Here is a 22,893-nt window from a genome sequence, read left to right as displayed (position 1 = left end):
GCAGGGCCACCCACTAAGACACCCCCACGCCCCCAACCCCCGCCACCAGGGACAGAAGGCCTTTCCCAGGCTGGGGGGGTGGGACCAGGCTTCAGGGGAAAGCGTGGAGCCCTAGCCCCAGGCCCATCTGGGGCTTTCTTTCTCCCTGCAAGCCCAGCCTAAACCTGCATTCCCCTCCCCCTATTTCAAACCGTGGAAATGTTCCCTCTCCTCTCCACAGTTTCCGTCTTTCAAATGCGTGGCAGGCTTGTTGGGAGTCCCCCGAAGCCCTCAGCTCCTCCCCTACCAACATCTTAGCTCCTTGTACCAGTTTCTTTTCAAGAATGTAAAATGTAACCCCTATTTTTCTTATTGAAGGCAACCCAGGATGTCAAAGAAAAACCACCCATCAACTCAAGACCCTGATGCTTGTTCGCTTCCTGGGATTTCCTTCTAGCCACCCCACCCCCACCCCCGCTCTGAGTTGCTGAACTTTTCCCATGGTTTTTGCTTTAAAAGGCCCTCAGTCCCGGTCATCTTTATACTCTCCGGGATCTGCCAGGGAGAGACTCTGGTCCCATCAGCACTGGAGACAGCCCTGGAGACACAGGCCGGCCTTGACACCCAGTGCCGCCACTGGCTTGGGAGACACTCAGGCTGGTGAGCCCTCTGCAGACTGAGTACAAGGAGAAGAGCTGTTTGTGCCCTGCAGGGAGATAACAGGCCTGCACTCAGCCCCTGGCACCCAGTGAGCAGCCAAGGAGAGGGAGCTATTTTTAAAAGTAGTACCTGTCTGCAGCCATGAAGAGGAAGACAGCTTCCAGGGCGCCTGCTCTGAAGAGCTGCCCACTCTCAAACGGACCTCGAACAGCTGTCGCCATCTTTAGCATTCTGGGGGAAACCCGAATCCACAGCCTGCCGAGGTCCCTTATTCAGACTCTCCGTGAAGCCCGTGCTCAGTGGCAGCCCAGCCCAGCCTGCGTGAGAGGGTCAGGTCTCTTGCCAGGGGTCACTCAGAAAGGCTCTTTAGTGACTGGGGCCGGCACTACATGCTGGGGTGGGGTGGGGTGGGGTGGGGTGTGGCAGGCTGGGATCCCTCACCGGCATGCCCACAGCCGTGGGCCGATGGCCTGGGAAAGCCCCTGGCCTGGCCAAAAGGGTGCCGTTAACCCCTAACTTCAACCCCACCAAAGTCCACTAGGGAGGGGACGAGGGGACAGCGGCAAGGGTGCAGGGTTAGGTGTCCAGTGTCCATCCAGTGCTCAGCCCCTCCTGGTTCCGTGAATCACTTGCTCTCTCAGCTTCCACCGTGCAGAGCCCCTGGGTTTTCTTGGTTTCCACCTCGCCAGAATAACCCTGCCATTAGGAAGAAAGAAGCCAGGCAGCCTTTGTGTGTCTGAGGCTCAGCCATGAGAAACTCCCCAGGGACCCTGGGGGAGGGGGTGGTTCTCGGGAGGATGGCAGTGCCCCAGAAAATGTCTTGGTGTGGGAGGGTGGCATCCACTCCAGCACCCTGGGGCTCCCCTGCTTTTCTTTATCGCGAAAGGCCTTGTATGGAAATCAGGCACTGCCTTTTCAAACAGGCAGGCACCGGCTGCTCCGAGTGTGGTCCCTAGATCAGTGCCACCGTGGTCACCCAGGATTGTTAGAAACGCAGAATCTCAGGCCCTGCCCCAAACCTGCTGAATCAGAACCTCCATTTTCACAACACCTGTGGTGCCCAGGCACTCCCAAGTCAGAGAAGGGCACTGTGCCAGACTGTCCCCAAAGCCAATGGCCTTTCCAGGGATGCTCCTGGCTCTCCGTGGATGTCCCTAACGGTGCCTATCCAGATGAGTCTCAGGACACCCAAGGTCACAGGACAGTTGTTTCTCCTCCATAGTCCGGATGCCCAGGTCTCTGAGTTTCTGGTTTCCTATCTTTAGAGGGTCTTCCCTAGCTGTCAAATCATGTGCTCCTCCCTCTCTCCATTCTTCCTTCCTCCATTCTTCCCTCCCTCCTTCCTTCCCTCCAATTTGCCTCAGGCTGGGAGCAGGCCCGGAAACCAGATCTCCAAGTGTGTTACAACTGCGTGCAAAGTAAGAGGAAGCAGACTCTGAAGGGGGGGGGGGGGGGGGGGGAGGTACAACAGTGACACAGGGACTGAGGAGTTAAGTTAAAGCTCGAGCTCAGAGTCTTTGATTTCCAATCAGTTCCTGGCTCGCCCTGATTCCATTCATCTGCTCACTCACCACCTGGCTCCCGTCTACCTGGGGCCTCTCCAGAGCTGAAGCAAAGCACAAAGACCAGTCCCGGCGGGCAGGCAGATGTACAAAGAGGCTGTTGAGCGGCGATAAGGCCGGAACTTGGGCAGAGCTGGAGGGGAGGGAGGCGGCTGGCTGGGACCGCAGCGGAGCAGGAACGACAGGGGAGCACAAGTGCAGAGGCCAGGGAGGGAGTCACTGTCACCAGTCCAGTCCAGAGGTGCGGGGATGTCCCAGAGGGAGGGAGTGGAGTCTGCTCCCACAAGGCATTCTGGGAGATTTGTGTGCTCCCGAGGGCAATGGGGGTGGGGAGGCTACCTGGGTTCTTCTCCCCAGGAATGTCAAATTGAGCAAGGTCAGTCCTTTGCTGGGAAGGTGCGGCATGGAGTGCCTCCCCAACACTTCCTATAAAAGCCGTGAGGGGCCAGGAAACAAGGCCAGAGGTGCCCCCCTGGAAACCTAACTCTCCAGGACGTTCCCAGGAGCCTTGTGGATCTGGGGGGAGGGCTTCCCCCAAACAACCCGAGGCTTCCACACCAACTCGGTCAGGACTGGGGCAGCCCTAGCAGTGCCCCCACTGCTCCTCAGCCCTCAAACCCAGGAGTCAGAGAGACAAAGAGCAGGGGAAGGCCCCGAAGAAGGGGAGGCCAGGGGCTCCAGGCCCAACTCAAGTGGCCTGTGGGGGGGACTCGGCCGTCCCTCCAAACAGGAAGGAAAAGCACCCGGGGCCGCAGCCTCTGGGCCCTCGGTCTCCATCTCCTTCCCACTACTTCACTGCCAGCCAGTCCTTTTCCGCATCCCCCGCTCTGGGCCGGCACCACCTCAAACCCAGCAGTTCTGCTGGGGGCCACGGGACCTGCAGGTCCGTAGTGCAAAAAACATGGGGCTGGAACCAGAGGGACCTAATTAAGGCTCTGACTGCATGCCGAGTGGTCAAACGATATTGGGGACAACCTGAGAAGGTGGTCATTTACCTGTTTCCACATCTCACTTACAGGCCTGTGCCTGCATGGCGTGTGGTCAGTGGCACCACTAGAGGGAACCGCATGGCCCGCACGATGGCCCCCCTTTCCTCTGACAGCCTGTGAGCTGCGAAGCTCCCCAGAGGCAGTCATTGGGGCCACAGTGCAGCTCCAGAGGCAGAGCTCAGCCCCTCCACAGGGGTCAAGTCACCCCTACCCTGGCCCTGGGGTGGGCATGGGGACTGGAGAAGAAGTCAGCCCCACTCAAGCATAAAGACCTGTGCCTGCGTTCCCAGGACAAACCCTATGGAGGGAGGGGAACGTCACAAGAATCAACAATACTAAGTGCGATCCATTAGAAATTGGAGAGTAAGGAGAGTCGGGGTGAGGGGACGGGCAACAGCCCAGCAAGAGCAGGGCCAGGCCGGTGCAACTGGTAACAGCAGAATGCGACACCCGGCAGGGACCGGCCTTACAGGTTATCATGAGGAGCCTGGACCTTATCCCATGGGCAATGGGGAGCTATGGAATGTTGCATGTTGTCCCCAACCCACAGAGGATTCTGAAGAGGGATGCAAGGTGATGAGATCCGGGCTCTGGCAAGAGGTCACAACATGTAAGATGGATAAGGGGAGGCCAGCTGCCCCGGGCAACCTGCAGGGGCGATGCCAAGGATGGCTGAGATCTGGAGCCTGAGAAGATGGGGGCAATAATGACATTAATGAGGGAAGCTAGGGGCGCCTGGGTGGCTCAGTCGGTTAGGCATCCGACTTCGGCTCAGGTCATGATTTCACGGTTCGTGGGTTCAAGCCCCATGTCCGGCCCCATGCTGACAGCTCAGGGCCTGGAGCCTGCTTCGGATTCTATGTCTCCCTCTCTCTCTTACCCTCCCCGACTTGTGCTCTGTCTCTCAAAAATAAATAAATGTTTAAAAAAAATTTTTTTTTTAATAAAAAAAAAAAAAAGAGAGAGAGGCTAGTGGCACAAGGAACAGGAGTACAGGCCTTCTGGGTTCAAATTCCAGTTCTACCTCTTACGTGATGGGTGACCCTGGGCAAGCTACCTAGCTTCTCTCTGTCCCAGGGTCCCCATCTGTGAAACGGGGTGACAACAGAACCCACCTAATGGTGTTTGAGATGCAAAGGCTAACAGCAGTGCCTGCACACAGTAGGTACTCTACAAGTGGTGACTGCTAGGTGTTTTGGCGGGGGGGGGGGGGGGGGAGCCCAGGGCTCAGTAAAGCTGAGCATTGTAGGGTGGGGTGGGCAAAGCATGAGGAGGCATTTAGGGAGGGGACAGAGACCCTATCACTGAGGCCAAGCAGGGCAGCGCTGGATCTGGGGACAGCACTTCTCCAAGGCCAAGACACAAGACAGAGCTCGCCAGGTCCCCATGGACGCAGAGCTAGGACGGTCAGCAGCCAGACCTTGTCAGTAGAGGGCTGATGCCAGGACTGCCGTCCCAGGCACGATCAGTGTTCCCTGAGCAGTGCCAGGTGGCCTGGGGGTCCCCCTCGGAGGTGTCTAACCCCAGAGCTGGCGTCAGCTGCAGCTTCAATCCGTCCTCTGTTCCCACCAGGAAGGGGCAGAGGGGCCAGCCCTGGGGACGCAGTTTGAATGTCTTGGACAATGTCCTCCTACTTCCTTCCAATCTGATCCAAGCCTGCAGAAGGTTAAGCCTTTGTCCACCCAGAGGCAGCCACACTATTCACACCATTCACTTCAGAATCAGACCCCGGTGTGGCTGGGAACAGTCCACTGCTCCCCGCCCGTCCCCCTACACTAAGGCTCCGCCTGGCCTGGAACCAGGAACCGGCACAGGGAGGCTGCTGCTGGCACTGGCTCACCTCCAAAACCAAAGACTTTATTTTCATCCCACAACACAGGGGGGCAGTTAGGCTAAGACTGAGAGAAAATAAAATCAGGCCTGGATACCCTTCCACCCACCCCTCCTACAAGAGAGGGGCCCCTCTCAACACAATACTAGAAGACGCTAAAAGGAATGAGAGACATCAACGCGTGTGACTGCCAGCCAAGATGGCGGCTGGTCCCCTGCACTCACTGCGGATCCACCTGTAGACCCTTCTAAAAGGAGAGGAAATCAGAGATACAAGAGTCATGATGATAAAGAGGACAAAGGAGGTCTGAGGAGGGGGAGCTTGAGAAAAGGAAGGCATCAGCAAACAATCGTCAAAGACAAAAAGCAGAGGAGGAGTGTAATTGGTGAAATCTGCCCAAGGAAGCCAGTTGGGCCCTCCCATCCCAGAGTTGAGATGGCTGGTGTTCGGCCAAACTCTTTGTTAAAATGGAAGGATTACTTGAGGCAAAGTAGGAGCTTTACTGAAAGTTGGCTTAGAGAGGGCAGTTGACACAGACACATCCCCACCCCCAAATACACAACACTCTTAGCTGCCAGGGATCTACAGCCACAGGCAAAGAGAAAATCAAAGGTGGGGGCAGGAGGGGTGGGGCGGGGCGCCTGGATGGCTCAGTCAGTTAAGGGTCCGACTTCGGCTCAGGTCATGATCTCACAGTTCTTGAGTCAAGCCCGTGTTGGGCTCTGTGCTGACAGCTAAGAGCCTGGAGCCTGCTTTGGATTCTGTGTCTCCCTCTCTCTCTGCCCCTCCTCTGCTCATGCTCTGTCTCTGTCTCTCTCTCTCAAAAATAAACATTAAAAAAATTAAAAAAAAAAAAAAAGAAAGAAAGAAAGAAAGAAAGAAGGAAGGAAAGAAAGAAAGAGATCAAAGGGAGTCTTGATTAAAATGGTGGCAGTGAGTGTCCCAGAGGAAAGACTTCCACATTCAGGCATCTAAGAGGTCCCAGTCATGGGCTGCTCCCTGCCTGGTCTCCAGAATCCAAGCCCCTCCTATATATACAAAAACAGAGATGGACACAAGAGAGCCATGGTCCACTGGTCAGGAAAAGACCCAAAAGGAACACTGTTGGGCTCCACCCCTCCTTTTCTCCCTTACAAACCTCCATTTGGCCAGGTTCCTGCCCCTCAGGAAAGGGCAGTCACTGGCCCGGGTGGGCCCTTGACCCAATGCTGGCCAAAGGGATGCCAGAGGCTGGCTTAGGGGATCCATCTGGGAAAGACTTCTCATTTTTTTTTAATGTTTTATTTATTTTTTGAGACAGCATAAGCAGGGGAAGGGCAGAGATAGAGAGAGAGAGAGAGAGACGGACAGAGGATCTGAAGTGGGCTCTACACTGACAGCAGCAAGGCTGATGTGGGGCTCGAACTCTAGAACCGCAAGATCATGACCTGAGCTGAATTCAGATGCTCAACCGATGGGGCCACCCATGCGCCCCAAGATTTCCTCATTGTTTACAAGAACTCTAGCTCTTTCCTGCCTCTGATTTTGTCACAGCTGAATGTGACTTGGGGAACTCACCATCTTGCTACCCGCCCCCAGATGAAGGCAACACAAAGACTGGAGGGGTGGGGAGGACCGAACTCGAGTCTCCGACAGCACCCGCCAACCGTGCCCAAGGGCCACCTGGATCCTCTGGACACCCTGTTATACGAGATGATTCTTCACTGTTGGGTTCAGGGCAAGGTTTTCCATGACTTGAGCCAAGGGCCTCCCAACTGATACAAGGCAGAACGGTATATACAGTCTCAACACTCACGTTCAGCAACCGGTACCTAATCTGATGGCAGCCATCCCTTGGAATAGAAGATCCTGCGGCTTCCACTCTCCACAAGTCGTAAATAGCTCTACTATTTTACAAGAGATATTGAACAGGGACATCATAATTTTACAACAAAAATGATTAAGTTTTCTTTTAGTTGTGAGATTCTAATCTGTTCCCTCCAAACCAGGGGATCTTAGCTGTGGAGAGATGGGCCTTAAACCCTGCGAGAAGGTGGATGCCCTTAGCAAATGGGTGCCCGCAACTCGTTATGTGATTTCAGAGGTTCCAAAGACCTGAGGCAAAGAGCTCTGGGGGCGTGTGAGGGGCTCAGTCAGTTGAGCCCCAGACTCTTGATTTCGGCTCAGGTCATGATCCCAGCCAAGGTTGTGGGCTAGAGCCCTGCATAGGGCTGCATAGGCTGAGTGTGGAGCCTGCTTGAAATTCTCTCTCCCCCTCTGCCCCTCTCCGCAGCTTGTGCTCTCTGGATAAGATAAGATAAGATAGGATAGGATAGGATAGGATAGGATAGGATAGGATAGGATAGGATAGGATAAAACAAGCTCCAGCTATAACCATAGGACTCAAAGGAAACTTGAAGGTCAATACTCCATCCCCCAGCCTCCCTAAGCCCCGCCGGAAACTTCTCACTCCAAGGAATTGGGCGACCCGCATTCCAGTGAAACCCCAGAGAAAAGGCTTAACACCTTCCAGACAATTCTTTCCATTTCTCAACCACTCCAACCACAAGAAAGTCTTCTTCTCTATACTGAACCAAAGCTATTGACTCCTTTTCTTGTGGCCTCCATGGTCAAGTGGGTCCCCATCACACTTCAAGCCGTCAGCTGCCATCCTCCACCTTGAGGACCCTCAGTGCCAGGGCTTCCCTCGCTCAAGGACCTGGATCCCCTCCCAGTCCTGGCTGGCTGCTCTTCCCTGACTACATCCAGAAAGACCGGGACCCCTACCCTGAATGCAGCAGCCTGAAGTCACAGCGTTCCCCACATCTTCACGGGGGCCGCTAGGCCACATGAAGTGTCTTGCACACGGGTGGTGGCTGGCCTTTCCAGGACTTGCAATCCTCCTGTCCAGCAGCATCATTTATATCCAGCTCACTGTTGGGGCGCCTGGGTGGCTCAGTCGGTTGAGCATCTGACTCTTGGTTTCGGCTGAGATCGTGATGTCACCTCACCGTTTGTGAGTTTGAGCTCCATGTCGGGCTCTGCACTGACAGTGTGGAACCTGCTTGGGATTCTCTCTCTCCCTCTCTCTCTCTCTGCCCCTCCCCTGCTCTTGCTCTTTCTCTCTCTCTCAAAATAAACAAACTTAAAAAAAAAAATCCAGCTCACTGTTAAGAGTTTGAGTTTCTCAAGGGCAGTGTCTCCTCTGGTTCAATCTGTGCAATCCCAGCACCCAGCAGGTGCTTAGCTGAATGAATGAATGAATGAATGGCTCACAAACAGTAGATAAGAGGGCTCGTCATCATCATCATTATGGTACCACAGCAGATTATGGTTAGCAAGTGTATAGACATTGATGGCTGTGGGACCCCAGAGGTGAGAACACTGGGGAAGGGGTCACAAAAGGTCACGCAGCCTTGGAACCAACAAATCTATGTCCTGGCAGAGCACCGACTACGATCAAGTTTCATCCTGCAGGATAGTGTGGTCCTTGCTCCAACAACTCAGGTGTCCCTGTACCTGGGCCTTCCAAGGATCATCTAGGATTTAGGACCAGTAGTGCCCTTCGATCACTAACACTCAAGGGACACAGGAGCTGAAAGAGGCTTGTAGAGGCAGGACTATATGATGCGGAGGAGGACAGGCACTGAATGCGTGAGGGTGAGAGTGAATGTGAGCACACATGTCACATGTGTGGACACACGAGGGTGCACACGATGCAGATATTCACGAAGCAGGAAACTGAAAGCAAACGTGTGCAAAGCCTGGAGGGTGTGCTGGGCTCCTCCAAGGAGCGTCTCTTCGCCGGGTCTGGTGGCCGTGGCTCCCAAGGCCTGACTGAATCAGCACATTTTAGAGACCACTGGCTCAGCCACACCGTGAGGACCCTCCTCAAATTCAAAGGAAGGAGATATTTCTTTTTTTTTCTTTCATTTTATTTATTTATTTTGAGAGAGAAAGGAAGAGGGGGCAGAGAGAGAGAGGGAAAGAGAATCTCAGCGCAGAGCCTGACGCGGGGCTCGATCCCACGAACCGCAAGATCATGACCTGAGCTGAAATCAAGAGTCGGAGGCTTACCCGAATGAGCCACCCAGGCGGCCCTGAAAGGAGGTATTTCTATTTCTATTTACTAGTTGGACTATGGGTACGATCCGGCTAGAGTATAAATAGAGCCCCTGAGACCTCACAGCTTTGAAACCAGGCACTTATTAACTAACCTTGCAAGGGATTCACGAAATGAATCATGAAATGTGATTCTCATGAAATGTGAAGGCTCTGTAACGAGGGTGGAGGAGACTTCTCAGAGGGAGTGAGGTGGGGAGAGTGGGGAGCAAGGAAGAGGAAGAAACTCCCTGCAAAGATCAGACCGCCAGGAGCTGGGAGGCCCCTCCCAGTTCCCCTCCGTGGTGGTCAGCACACCTCATTCGGCAAATGGAAACAACCAGTGCTTGAACAGGTCTAAGAAATACTTCCAAGTCAAGGTGTCTTTCTGCCAGAGACCAGGGCCCCGAAACAGAAGCCAGCCTGAGTTCTGGCTGAACGCCCCCCAGGAATTCAGACTAGCCCAGGGTTCTCTTGCCCCACCCACGGTCGGCAAGGTCAAATGTGCAAAATCCAGTGCGGGTGTGGGAATTTCAAATCTAAGGCAGGTCACCGTGGACTGAAACTCCAATCAGGAGTCAGAAGCTCTCGTCGCCTTTCTCTAAGGCACCTTCCTCATCTTCAAAGTCAATTCGCTCAGAAGATGCACCTGAGAGTGGGTGCGCTGCCTCCCCTCCCCCCTAGTAACCCTCCCCCCTCTGCACCTCTACTGCAAATGCCTGCCCTCTAAGCCTACACCCTTTCTCCCTCCCTCAAGGAGGAGACTAAGGAGGAGAAAAATAAATGGGATAAGGGTGGGCAACATAAGAAATGAACAGTCCCGTAACATCCTCGCCTTTTCTGGGCTTAGTGGTGACGTGGGCGTCGGAGGGGCATCTACGACATCACCATTTCGGATTCTCAATAAAAAGACAACTTTCCCAGAGCCAAATGCTCCTCTCCCCACCCTTTCTTTGGGGGAATGAAAGACAAACTTTTAGTATAGCTACAAAAACACAGCAGCCACATTTTGAGGTGCTGCATTTGTTTTTGTTTTTGTTAATTTATTTTTGAGAGAGACAGAGACAGAGTGCGAGCAGAGGAGGGGGAGAGAAAGAAGGAGACACAGAATCTAAAGCAGACTCCAGGCTCTGAGCTGTCAGTCAGCCCAGAGTCCGACGTGGGGCTCGAACCCACGAACCATTAGATCATAACCTGAGTCGAAGTCGGACGCTTAACCGACTGAGCCACCCAGGCACCCCTGAGGTGCTGCATTTGGGTCCTACCCTTAAGTGGCCACCCTCAGTATCTCCTGTTGAAAGAGACCCCCGGATAAGCCCTGGGTAACTAAAGTTTCCCGTCTAGCCTTGACCTCCACCAGCTTCTGTTACAGCCCTGGACACGAACCCAGAGTCAGTTTCTTCTGGGCCTTCTCACTCTTCGTTTAAAATCAGGCCACTGTTCTCTTGGCTCAGGCTATCCAGTAACACACTTGGAAATGAAGAGGGAGCTTTCTCTGGCCAGGATGATGATGCCTCTGGCTTCCCACACTCACTCGAAAATTCTCTTCCTCCTACGACACAGCATTTGGCAGCCAGGCTCATTTGTGGTAGGCCCCAGGGGTACAAAGACAAGTGACCCCCAGCCCAAGAGCCCAACATCCTCACAGCTGGGTCGGGGGAGGGATCCAGTTCTTCCTCGAAACCTTGACAATGCAAGACATCCCTAAGCAACACTTGCAAATAGAAAGATCAAACTTAAGAGATCAAAGCACATTCGGCAGTACCTGCATGCGTTTCTCTAGCTCAGAACAAAAGGAACAGGCGTACTTTATGCCCATCAAGTCAGGTTTTGAGTGAACTAAGGCGACATCAGAATCTGGATCTGGCAACTCTGATTAAACTGAAATTTTTGCTGAAAGTGAGTGCCCTCCTGGGACGACTGGGGGTGTGGGGGTGAAGGGAGGGGTGGAGGGTAATGCTGTCGGTTCTGTGTTTTGTAGTTAGATAGCAGCTCCATTTCCATTAGGATTGGGCTTTGGGAAGATCGATCCTCCTGCTGAGGGTAGGAATATGGATCCTCCTCGGATATGGGGACGTCAGGGCCTCCTTGGGCAGGCCTGCCTACTCCGGCTCCCCAATCCCTCAGGAGGCAAGGAGAAGGCGGTCATGGTGCCTCAAGGACTGGGAAGCCCTGCTCGCTTGCGGTAACGGTTGAATAGGGTGCCCCCTGCCAAATTCACGGCCACCCAGAACCTCAGAATGTGATCCTGTTTGGAAATAGGATCATCGCAGATGTAATAAATTAAACTAAGATGAAGTCGTACTAGATTAGGGTGGGCCCTAAATCCAATGACTGGTGTCCTTACAAGGGGGCCATGTGAGGACACACATACAAGGAGAACACCATCAAGAACACCTGGGCGGCTCAGTTGGTGGAGCATAAGACTTCGGCTCAGGTCATGATCTCGCGGTTCATGAGTTCGAACCCCACGTGGGGCTCCGTGCTGACAGCTCAGAGCCTGGAGCCAGCTTCAGATTCTGTGTCTCCCTCTCTCCCTGCTCCTCCCCAACTTGTGCTCTGTCTTGCTCTGCCTCTGTCTCTCAAAATAAAGAAATGTTAAAAAAAAATTTTTAATTAAAAAAGTAATAAGTAAACATTCAAAAATTAAAAAAAAAAACAAAACTTGAGGCACTTGGGTGGCTCAGTTGATCAAGCCTCCGACTTCCGCTCAGATAATGAACTCATGGTTTGTGGGTCCAAGCCCCACATCGGGCTCTGCGCGGACAGTGGTAGAACAAGGCAGAGATCGGAGTGACGGGTCTGTAAGCCAAGATTATGCCAGTGATTGCTGGTGACCACCAGAAGCTACAAGAGGCATGGAAGGATTCGTTCTTCTTCCCTCAAGCTCCCGTAGCCTCGCACAGCCCTGCCGGTACCCTGGGTTCCGGTTCCAGCCTCCAGAAGGGTAAGAGAATGCATTCATGCTGTTTTGAGCCACCGGCTTTGCGGTACTTTGTTACGGCAGCCGGAGGACGCTAATGCAGTCCTCCAGCAGTGGAGCGAGTGACTCCCATCGACAGAGCCTGGAAGGGCAGAAGGTCAGGGCAGAGCCCCAGGGGGACCAATTACTCACCAAGCAGCTAGGTCGCCACTCTGCAGCTCAAACTGCAGGAGGAATCAACTTCAAAGGATCGATCAGACATTGCTTTTGAATTACTGAGCAGAAAAGGGACGACCCAAAATCTGCACATCCACCAAAACTACAGCTATGTGATCATCTGAAAACGAGGGGTGCAAATCTCCTGGGCCCTCACCCAGGGCCCTGCATTGAGCTAACTGCGTCACATACATTAGCTTATTTAATAACCACAATAACCCCACAAGGCAGGTACTGTTCTATCCACACTTGACAGAAAGGGAAACTGAGGCACGGCGCTCTTAAGTAACCTGCCCGAAGTAGCCTTCCAGGTAGCAAGAAGTAGGGTCTGGGTCTGAACCCAGGAAGTCTGGCTCTGCGCTCATGCTCTTTACAGCCTCAACCCTGCTTCGGCAGTGCATCAGGTGTGGAAAGCCAGACAATGGGAAATAAGTTGGTGTGTGACCTGTTCTTGGGGGTTTATAAGATGCTTATGCTTTTCTTTATGTGTAGAGAAGCAAAGGAAAAAGAAAAAGGTTGGAAGAGGCCACACTTCAATTGGGGACAGAAGCACAGTATTGATCAGTGCTGGCTGGACCGGTGCTGTGGCAGGTGACACTGTCACAGGGCAGGGAGGAGAGTCAGGCAGGGGTCAGCAGGTGCAGGGCTCCTCCAGGCAGCATAGGAGCCCGGGAGGCCCCAGTAAGGGGATTCCTCGCCCGGCCCTCAGTGAGGGCCAAGGCAGCTGAAGACAGGGGTCAATGCAGGAGTGAGCCGTCAGGTTTTCAAGAGGACCTAACTATGCATAGTTTAAAATTTGTTGTTTTTTTTAAGTCACGCAGGACAACAGGAAGAAGAAAATATGAAAGCGGGCCAGCAGGGAATCAGGGCTGGGCTGTGGGCAAAGCTGGGACCAAGGAGCTCCTTAGCAGGCTGCAGAGGGTCAGCAGCACTGCCAGGCTGGGGCAGGTGGCAAATCCCCGAATTGCCAGCCCCACAGCAGGCTTCCGGGTGGAGGCGGCCTGCCCCAGCCTGGGCAAAGGCGGCAGGGACAGGAGGCCCCTTGGGCGGATGGGCTCAGGCAGGTCCTGGAGCCAGCTGGCCATCTGAAGGGAGCTTGAGGTGGCAGGAGGGCAGGAAGCCCACCAAGGCGTGGCAGGGCGATTGGTCTAGCCTAGTGACCGAAGGCACAGCAGGGCCCCTTCACAAGAGGAGGGGTTTGTCCATCACCTAGAGTCACTTGCCGAGCCGAGTCACAAGTGTCTAGGTAACAAATCTCCCAACCTGGGGCCGCTGACCCTAGTGGGGTCGGGACAACAAGCGAAATTGGGCAGATGCACCCTGAAGGTAAACCGATGAGCTAGGAGGGAGGATGCCGAGTTTGTGGAAGCCCAGCCTTGGGGTCATGCAATCCCTGTTTTTTGTAGGAGGTGGGGAGCCTGAAGGTGTGACACAGGGCTGGAGCCAAAGTGGTCTCGCCGGGTTCTCACCAAACCCCTTGAAAGGAACAATTGCCTCCATTCTATGATGAAAGGCCAGAAGTGGTTAAGCAACTTGCCCACGGTCACAGTCACAGCTAATGACCCTGGAATAAGTGGGCTGTGTCCCCACCCTCCCCACACTCATGATGCATAACTGAGTCTTGACATCACGTTCCGGGGGGCCTTTCCAAACACAGTGGGGAAACAAAGACAGCATTCCCCAGTGGCCCCAGCCCCGGTAGTCGCAGTGCTACCTGGCCCTCAGGGGAAGGCAGCACTGTGCCCATCTTACCAGCAAGAAAACCAAGGCTTATGTTGGTTCATGTAACTTGTTCAGGGTCACAGATCCCAGGCCCTGTCAGCCCTATGCTTGTCCGAATCCAAAGGTGACACTGCTCCCCCTGCCGTGCTGGGGTCTCCAGGTACTGCTCAGCTGACTGGAGCAGCTCTGCCTCTCTCCTCTTCTGGGACACAGGGATGGTTCCCAGGAAGGCGTCTCCGCAGCAGCTCGGGCCTCGGATCCCACTCCCTGCCGACAGGAGCCATGCAATCCAGCCTTGACACTTGTGGCTGAAGGTAAACAAAGTGCCAGTGATCTGGGTCCAGGATGACCCGGGAAGGTCATTCACAAGCCACCAGCATTTGACCCTCCCTCCTCAGCAATAGCCTCCAGATTTGCCGGTGAAAGCCATTCTTCCCCAAGGCCAAGTCTGCTAGAGATAGGGCTGTACTCCTCCCTGCAGGGGTGGAGCACATGCCTCAGGCCTGGCCAATCAGAGCAAACAAGTCCCCTGGCCACAGCAATTGGTTGAGAGCCAGTAAGAAACAATAGAAAAGCTAAAGGCAGAGAGAGACAATAAGGCCTTTGCTGTGGTTACCCTTTCCCCCTGGACTGGAGCTGCTGTGGCCAGACTGCCACCACCAGGGATAAGCCACCTGAGAACGGGGACAACACAGAGAGGAAGCTGGCTTAAGAAAAAGAGAAACTAAGCACTGATAGTATCATCTGAGCGCCTAGGTCCAGCCATACCTGACACCAATTATGAGCCCATTAACCTCCTTTTTTGTTTATGCCACTTTTGGTTGAAAATGACAGAAAACCCAACCTAGAATTCTGACTGACACCGCAGCTCTGGAGAACCACCGTGTGGCACCACGCACAGGCTGGACTGGCCAGCTCTCTTAGGACCCTGGACCACACGTGCCTTCCCTTGAGCTTGACCTTCTTCCAGAGCCTGCTTCCTCACGGATGCCACCTTGCTTGTCCTCCTAAGGCCCTCTACTCTATGTGGACTCCCTTTATGACTCTTATGTAGCCAACAAACAAGCTCAACCTTTCAAAGATTGTTCTAGAAAAAAGAATAAATAAAAGAAACCCAAGTCATCCCAAAGCAAACTGAAGAAGGAGGTCCCCAAGATGCACCCCCCAGTCCAGCTGGACTGTTGGGAACTGCTGGGACATGGGAGCAAAGGAGCCAAAGCATACTCCCAAATAAATCAAAGGGGCTCTGACAAACCAAGTACCCATTGCTTTTCCATCTCCACTCCAAATGCTTTTTTTTTTTTTTTTTTTTTTTTTGCCCCAACTCAGCTTTCCTTAATTGCCCAAACTAGACCCACCAGGTGTGAACACCAGAGAACAGTGCTTGCAAGCCAGGGACTGGGACATCAGGGTGTCAGGGAAACAGAGGAGGCAGGGAGGCTCCAGGTGCCAGCCTCCACTGACCTCCACACAGAGGCCGAGGCTGGACAGCAGCCCAGCCTCAGGAAGGGGCCAAGGCTCTGGCCACCCAGTGCCGGCCACAGAGCCTTTAAATAGAACCTCAACGCGGAGCACAAACACATTCCAAGCGCTTTTAAAAACGCCCTAAGTATGACCTGGCCGGAGGCTTTCGCCCCCCCAGGCATTTTTCCGGTCTTGGCCCAATTCTGGAAATAATATTAATAGCTCGGTTAGAAGCTTACGGTGTGCAAAATACTTTATGGCCTTAAAAGGCTGGGACCATCGCTGCTCTCTCTCTCTCTACAGATGAGAAAACTGAGGTCCAGGGACCTCGCAGGATACAAAGACAACTAGAGGGGGCTCTCTATGCTGCTTCCATCGCCCGGTGTTGGGGCGAGCCAGCAGCTCCCCGGCTCCGCGGGGCTTTCACAGCAGGACCCGCTGCCAGCTGCCACGTCCGGTTGCGACGGGCGCCTACTGCCCCAAAGACAAGAAAGGGTAAAACAGATGAGGCGACGCCCCCAGGAGGCTCCCTAGTCACACTCGCTCCAGGAACGTCCTGATCTTTTGCAACGAGTTTAACAAACTCCCAGTTCTCAGCCTCTGTGGGTACATCAGACCCCGAGCGGCAGCCAAGGATAACTATCCCCTTTTGTTTTAAAAGATAAAAGGACAACGGGGCTAGTTTCTCCCTTGGGAGATACAGCTGGCAGGTGAGCCGCTGCGCGACTCTGTTTCCTAGAAGTTGCGCTGAGGGCAAATCTCGCAACCAGCGGCGCAGGGGCGGGGACCCGTGGTCGGGACCCGGGAGCGTGGGACTCCGGCTCCGCTGCCCCGGGGAACTTCTGAGCTCAGTCCGGGAGAGCCGCGGCCACTGCCCTCCGCAGCCGGGCCAGGACCGCCCCCCCGCGCGCCCCCAGACGCGCCAGCACGGACTCGGGGCGCGCAGGGCCTCGGGGGCGTGGGTTAAATGCTAAGGGCACCCCCGGAACTCCTAAACTATCCCATCCAGTCCCACAAAGCAGAGCCGGGAAACCCGCCCACCCCCACCTCCCCCCCCACACCACGCCCCCACCTCCCGGGTCCCCAGCGCAGGGCGCTCGGGGGGCGCAAGGCACAGGGCGGCGCGGGGCGCTCACTTTTTGAACATGCTCTCCAGGTCCCTGATGAGGCGGCGGCTGAACTCCGGGAACTCGGTGTAGGGGTTGAAGACCTTGCAGCGGCGGGGCCGCGCGGTGCCCTCGTTGATGTCCAGCCGTCGGTTCAGCTGCGCGCTCAGCTCGGCGTCGGCGCAGGCGGTGGGCGCCCGGGCGGGGGACTCGTGCTCCGGCGCCGGGGCTGCGCCGGGCGCGGGCTGGAGGCCGCCCTCCTCCACCTCCTCCCACTGCAGCCGCCGCTGCAGCTTGAGCGCCAGCTCCTGGCTGGCCATGGCGGCGGGCCTGGGGACCCGGGGGCGCGGAACCCGACGCGGGGACTGGACGGACGGCGCGCTCCTCGCGGGCTCGCGGCGCTGCGACGCTCTGCCAGGGCGGCCGGAATCCGGCGGTTGGGTGGAACCGCGGGCGGGGGGGGGGAGGGGGTGGGCGGGGCGGAGCCGCCGCTTTAAAGGAGGCGCCGGGGCTCGGGGACCGCCCGGCCGGCCCGGGGCCGCAGGTGTCTGGGCTTCCGGCGGTCCCCACCCGCCGCCCCCTGCCCGGGGCTCGGGACGGGAGGCTGACCGCCCCCCGGGACACGGAGTGGACCCTCCGATCAACTCCGACCGGTTGCCGCCCGAGCCCGCTCGGAGGGAGACAGGGGCCCTGCGGTCCCCGGGGAAACGGCAGCGGGAAAGTTTCCCGACCGCTCGGGCGGTTCCTTTCTCGTTCCACAGAAATACCCCGACTGGAGGTGCTCGCGGCCCAGGACCGGCTGGGGGTGGGAAAAACCGAGCTCCCTCAGGTGACACCCACGCGCCCCCATGGCTGGAAGTGGCACCCAGTGGCCGCGAGGTCTGGCAGTGGGAGGCGCCCCCTGGGGGGGGGGGGGCGGGGAGGGCTGCGTTTCTAACATTCGTTGAAAATAAATGTTGCCAAAACATACTCAAAACACTAAACACGAATAAGCAAACAGAAAAGAGAGCAAGCAAAGGAGACAAAACTCGTGGCTCCCCTGGAGGTAAGACCCCAGCGTGGCTTCGGGGGCTCTGGCTTTTTCTGTGACGCGAGAAAGAAGAGAAAAAGAAGCTCAAGAATAAATAAATAAATCAGCACTTTTAATAACAAGGGGGCAAAACTAGTAAACTCGTCATTGTCCCTAAGGAAGGCTGATGCAGATGGCTGTTACATCAGCCAACCGTTGTAAACACTGGTCCGCCTCTGCCTGGATCACTCTGCTCTGACCACCTAGTGGGCTGCTGACCTCGGGGCGTGTCTGTGACCCGGACTGAGCGCTGGGGCCTGAGACTGAGCACCAGCTTTTGGTGTGTGTGTGTGTGTGTGTGTGTGTGTGTGTGTGTGTGTGTGTGTACTGGGCAAGCAGAGGTCCTGTGTGTGTGTGTGTGTGTGTGTGTGTGTGTACTGGGCAAGCAGAGGTCCTGTGTGTGTGTGTGTGTGTGTGTGTGTGTGTGTGTACTGGGCAAGCAGAGGTCCTGCCAGGGATTGGGGGCATCTATAGAGGGCTAATGAAAAAGAGTTATTTGGGGGCACCTAGCTGGCCCAGTTGGTGGAGCATGCAACTCTTGATCTGAGGGTTGAGCTCGAGCCCCATGTTGGGTGTAGCGATTACTTACAGATAAAATATATAATGTTTAAGTTTATTTTGTTTTGAGAGAGAGAGAGAGCACGCAAGCAGGGGAGGGGCAGAGAGAAAATTGCAAGCAGGCTTTGTGCCGTCAGTGCAGAAATCAAGAATCAGATGTCTAACTGACCCAGCCACCCAGGCACCTCTACAAATAAAATCTTTTTAAAAAGTTATTTATAAATACAGAGAACAGGGACACCCGGGTGGCTCAATCAGTTAAGCATCCGACTTCAACTCAGATCATGATCTCACAGCCTGCTTGCTCGTTCTCTCTCTGTCGCTCAAATAAATAAATAAACTTTTTAAAAATTAAAAATAAAATAATAAATAAATACAGAGAAAAAACAGGGATGCTGGAGGGGTGTCAAGTGGGGGGATGGGCTAAATGGGTGATGGGAATTGAGGGCACTTGTTGGGATGGACACTGGGTCTTATATGTGAATGATGAATCACCAAATTCTACTCCTGAAGTCATTTATTACAGTATATGTGAACTAACTTGGATTTAAATTAAATTTTTGAATTTTTAAAAATTTAAAGAAGTTATTTAAAACAAAAAGGTATTAGGAAATACTAAGTTTTTAAATAAGGGTATCAAATAAAATCTTTTAAAATTTTTAAAAATGTTTATTTTTGAGACAGGGAGAGAGAGAGAGAGAGAGAGAGAATGAGAACCACCCAGGGAGGGGCAGGGAGAGAGGGAGACAGAGGATCCGAAGCGTGCTCTGTGCTGAAAGCAGAGCGCCTGATGGGCTCAAACCCGCCAACTGTGAGAACACGACCTGAGCCAAAATCAAGAATCAGATGCTTAATCGACTGAGCCACATAGGTGCCCTCAAATAAAATATTTTAGGGGCACCTGAGTCACTCCGTTAAGTGGCCAACTTCGGCTCAGGTCATAATCTCACCGTTTGAGAGTTTGAGCCCCGCATCAGGCTCTATGCTGAGAGCTCAAAGACTGGAGACTGCTTCAGATTCTGTGTCCCTCTCTCTCTGCCCCTCCCCTACTCACACCCTGTCTCTCTCTCTCTCTCAAAAATAAACGTTAAAAAAAAATAAAATAAAATCTCTTAACATTCCCACTAAACAATTGTATCTGGTTCTGCAAAAGCAGCCCTTTTTACATTAGATTTTATGCTTGAAATGACGATTGATGGACCCTTTTATTTAAAAAAAATTTTTTTTTAACTTTTATTTATTTTTGAGACAGAGAGAGACAGAGCATGAACGGGGGAGGGTCAGAGAGAGGGAGACACAGAATCTGAAACAGGCTCCAGGCTCTGAGCTGTCAGCACAGAGCCCGACGCGGGGCTCAAACTCACGGACCACGAGATCATGACCTGAGCCCAAGTCGGCCGCTTAACCGTCTGAGCCACCCAGGTGCCCCTGATGGACCCTTTTAAATACATCACGGGATGCTACCCTTCTTGACCTGATGGTGGTGACTACCTTTGCTTTGTTGTCACTTCTGTTTTGAGTACTTTATATGTGACATATTTCATACACACACCAAAAAAGGATTTAAAATTAATATTCTCCATCAACAAGAAACTGCATAAAAAGGTAATACAAAATGTAAACAATTGTTTCACATGCTAAAATTTACCACAGTTCACGTTAAATTTAAAGAATCTAATAGCTTTGGGGTACATGACTGGTTCAGTCTGTGGACTGCTCAATTCCTGATCTCAGGGTCATGAGTTTGAGCCCCATGTTTGGTGTAGAGATTACTAAAAAAAAAAAAAAATTAAAATAAAATAAAAATAAATTATAATAAGATCTTCAAAACCAAACTAATAGCTTTGCCTTTTCTATCACTTATGAATAGAACATAACACTGAAACTTCTCATGTTCCTGAGAGTGGATTTTGAATGCAATTCAACTTCGTCCTTTAAATGTTTCTAAAGGATGAAGCCCTCTTTTTTATAGGTTTACTTAAAGTTTGGACATGTGCAAACACTTGTCATACCATTGTTATGATCAAGGTAATAAACATATCCATCACCTCCAAAAATTTACTTGTGTCCCCTTGGGTTTTGTTTTGGGCAGTTTTTTGGTAAGAACAGGTTCTGCTTTTCATAGGGAGACCAAATGTGTTTTAACTCTAAGACTTCTTTTTCAGTGATTGCTGTGTAACAAACCATCCCCAAACCTGGTGGCTCTAAAAAAGTACATCTACTTGGCTCACATGTGTGCAATTTGGGCACAACTTCATGGGACGAATCTCTTTCCTGACCCACTTGGGTTAAGTGGGAGCAGCTCCAAGGCAGGGGGCAGGAATGAATCTGAAGACTTGAACCCCCCCAGGTACAGAACTGATGCTGGCTAATGCTTGGTTCTTCCTTAGGGCTGTTGACTGGAACACCTATACCCGGCGTCTTCACATGGCCTGAGCCTCCTTATAACAAGGAGGCTGGGTTCCAAGGGCAGGCTTGCAAAGAAGGAGTCGCCTTTTATGATGTAGGCTCAGGAATAGCAGAGCTGAACTCTATTGGTCAAGACAGTCAGTCACAAAGGAGAGAGAATATAAATCTCCATCTCTCGGTGAAGGAGTGACAGCATCACATCTAGGGATAGCATGTGAGATGGCATATGTACTACTGAGCCCGTCTTCGGAAAAGACAATTTGCCAGTCCTCCCTCTGAGTCCTCTTCCAGTTCTGTGACATTTGGACAAGAACAGAAACGTCTTTCAGCTCGGATAGTTGGCATAGGTCTCTGGGCCCTCTGGGAAGGGCTGATCTGCAAGTCACAAAGAAGATGGAATGAACTAAATTCCAAAAAGGGAAAAACCTTTCCAAAAGAGCAGAAACCTGGGGTAGCGTCCATCCCTGGAGGCATTCTGTCCTGCTTATGTTTGCGTTTCCAACTTCTTTAACAAGTCAAAACCTCAGGGCTCTGCTTTGTTTTAGAGGAACATGTTTGTCCTTTAAAAATTAATTGTTGGAGGGTCGCCTGGGTGGCTCAGTCAGTTAAGCATCTGACTTCAGCTCAGGTCTTCTCACATTTCCGGAGTTCAAGCCCTACCTTGGGCTCTATGCTGACAGCTCAGAGCCTGGAGCCTGCTTTGGATTCTGTGTGTCTCTCTCTTCTCTGCTCCTCTCCCGCTCACTCTCTGTCTCTCTGTCTCTCTCTCTCAAAAATAAATAAAAACATTAACAAAAAATTTTTTAAAAGTTAATTGTTGCTACCGTGTGCTCTTTCCAAGTTTCTTCATGCCATCCCTCATTGAATTCAAAGTATTCTAAAATGAGACAGTGATGATGGTTGTACAATTACATGAATATATAAAAACCACGGAATTGTACATTTCAAAAGGATGAATTTTGTAGTATGTGAATTACATGTCAACAAATCTGGTATTTTAAAAAATGACAAGAACAACCCATTACATATTAACATACATAATGTGAGAACATTGTGTTCAGCTTTGTATATGTCTTTAATGTCTGTCTGAGTAAAAAAAAAATAGTTGAATAGAGCATCCACCTCTGCATTTGATTTGTTGCTTTGTTTGAGGTACATGAAGAAAATCCAGCCTTCCACAAGTGGCTGGAAATACACCTGGATATTTAACCAGAAAAGGAAAGAGTATTTGAATAATCTTTTCAGATAATTTGGTTATTGTCTTCTTTGATACTCCACCAAGACTCAGATAAGTGATAGTTTCTTGAAGTCTAATTGCAACATGGAAACAAGACATACAGTCCAAACTCTTCACACTCTGTTACAACGAATGGATTATCTATCTTGAGCATCGAGTGGACCCTTGATTGGTGCACAATTTTGTAGCATTACGTATTGGTCATGTTGACACATTTCACTTACGTGATATTAAAGTTTTCCAAAATTCTAATTTTTGCTTGAAGCTCAAATATTGATGGCAAACGCTACCAACTGTTTATCCTGAAGTGACAGGTTCACTTTGTTCCTTGTTTAAAAAAGTGTCTCCAAATACCCCACTGTGATAACCATAGTCGGTCAGTTGTTCCTTCAAGTAAGAAAGAGTACTCGCTGGGAAAGGGGGCTCGTTCCGCTCGTGGCTCAGTCAATCGTACAAGTGCTATGCTCAGGACGACTTCCACACTTTGGTCTTTAGCAGAAGTGCCTTCCATTTCATCACACCAAATATTAAAAAGACATACACTGAGATCAATGGAACAGAAAAGAGAGCCTAGAAGTAAACCCACATTTATACGGTCAGCTCAAAAACTTTCATAACCGGCCTCTCTGCCAACAGGATAGACACCAAAAGTTTGATGGGAGCCGTTCAGGGAGGTACAAGAGACCTGCCAGAGAGTGCATGGTATTGGGTGCAGGTCGGTATGTGTTAGGCCTGTGATCTCGGGCTGGGAAGGGACTGTGGGGGTGTGGTCTTCTAGGCATTCCATTGCTATCAGGGCTATTCTGGCCTGCCAGTTCAAATGTTCCAGTCATTGTCGGGGTGGCTGGGTGGCTCAGTCGGTTGAGCTTCCAACTTCGGCTCAGGTCATGATCTCACGGATCAGTCTGTGGGTTCGAGCCCCGCGTCGGGCTCTGTGCTGACAGCTCAGAGCCCAGAGCCTGGAGCCTGTTCCGGATTCTATGTGTCTCTCTCTGACCCTGCCCCATTCATGCTCTGTTTCTCTCTGTCTCGAAAATAAATAAATGTTAAAAAAAATTTTTTTAATTAAAAAAAAAAAAAAAAAAAAG

At 52.4% G+C, this 22,893-nt stretch overlaps 1 protein-coding gene across 2 annotated transcripts in view; it reads right to left on the bottom strand.

Annotated features, from left to right (window-relative positions):
• The window catches only part of EFHD1 (EF-hand domain family member D1), a 41,795-nt gene extending 24,807 nt beyond the window's left edge, over positions 1 to 16,988 (bottom strand). Inside the window, exons 1-2 of one of the 2 annotated variants that reach the window (XM_042950526.1) lie at positions 16,563 to 16,649; positions 769 to 1,335 (exon numbers count right to left, since the gene is read on the bottom strand). In XM_042950526.1, coding sequence (XP_042806460.1) covers positions 769 to 869 — 101 coding nt within the window. In that variant the 5' untranslated portion in view covers positions 870 to 1,335; positions 16,563 to 16,649. Of the gene's footprint in view, positions 1 to 768; positions 1,336 to 16,562 lie in introns of both variants that reach the window. The other variant, XM_042950527.1, reaches the window with a different exon arrangement.
• Positions 16,989 to 22,893: the final 5,905 nt, after the last annotated feature.

Source organism: Panthera leo, chromosome C1 (assembly GCF_018350215.1).
Source record: "Panthera leo isolate Ple1 chromosome C1, P.leo_Ple1_pat1.1, whole genome shotgun sequence".
NCBI classification, from domain to species: domain Eukaryota; kingdom Metazoa; phylum Chordata; class Mammalia; order Carnivora; family Felidae; genus Panthera; species Panthera leo.
The sequence above is the reverse complement of the archived record's forward strand: the minus strand, read 5'-3'. Positions and strand labels throughout refer to the sequence as shown.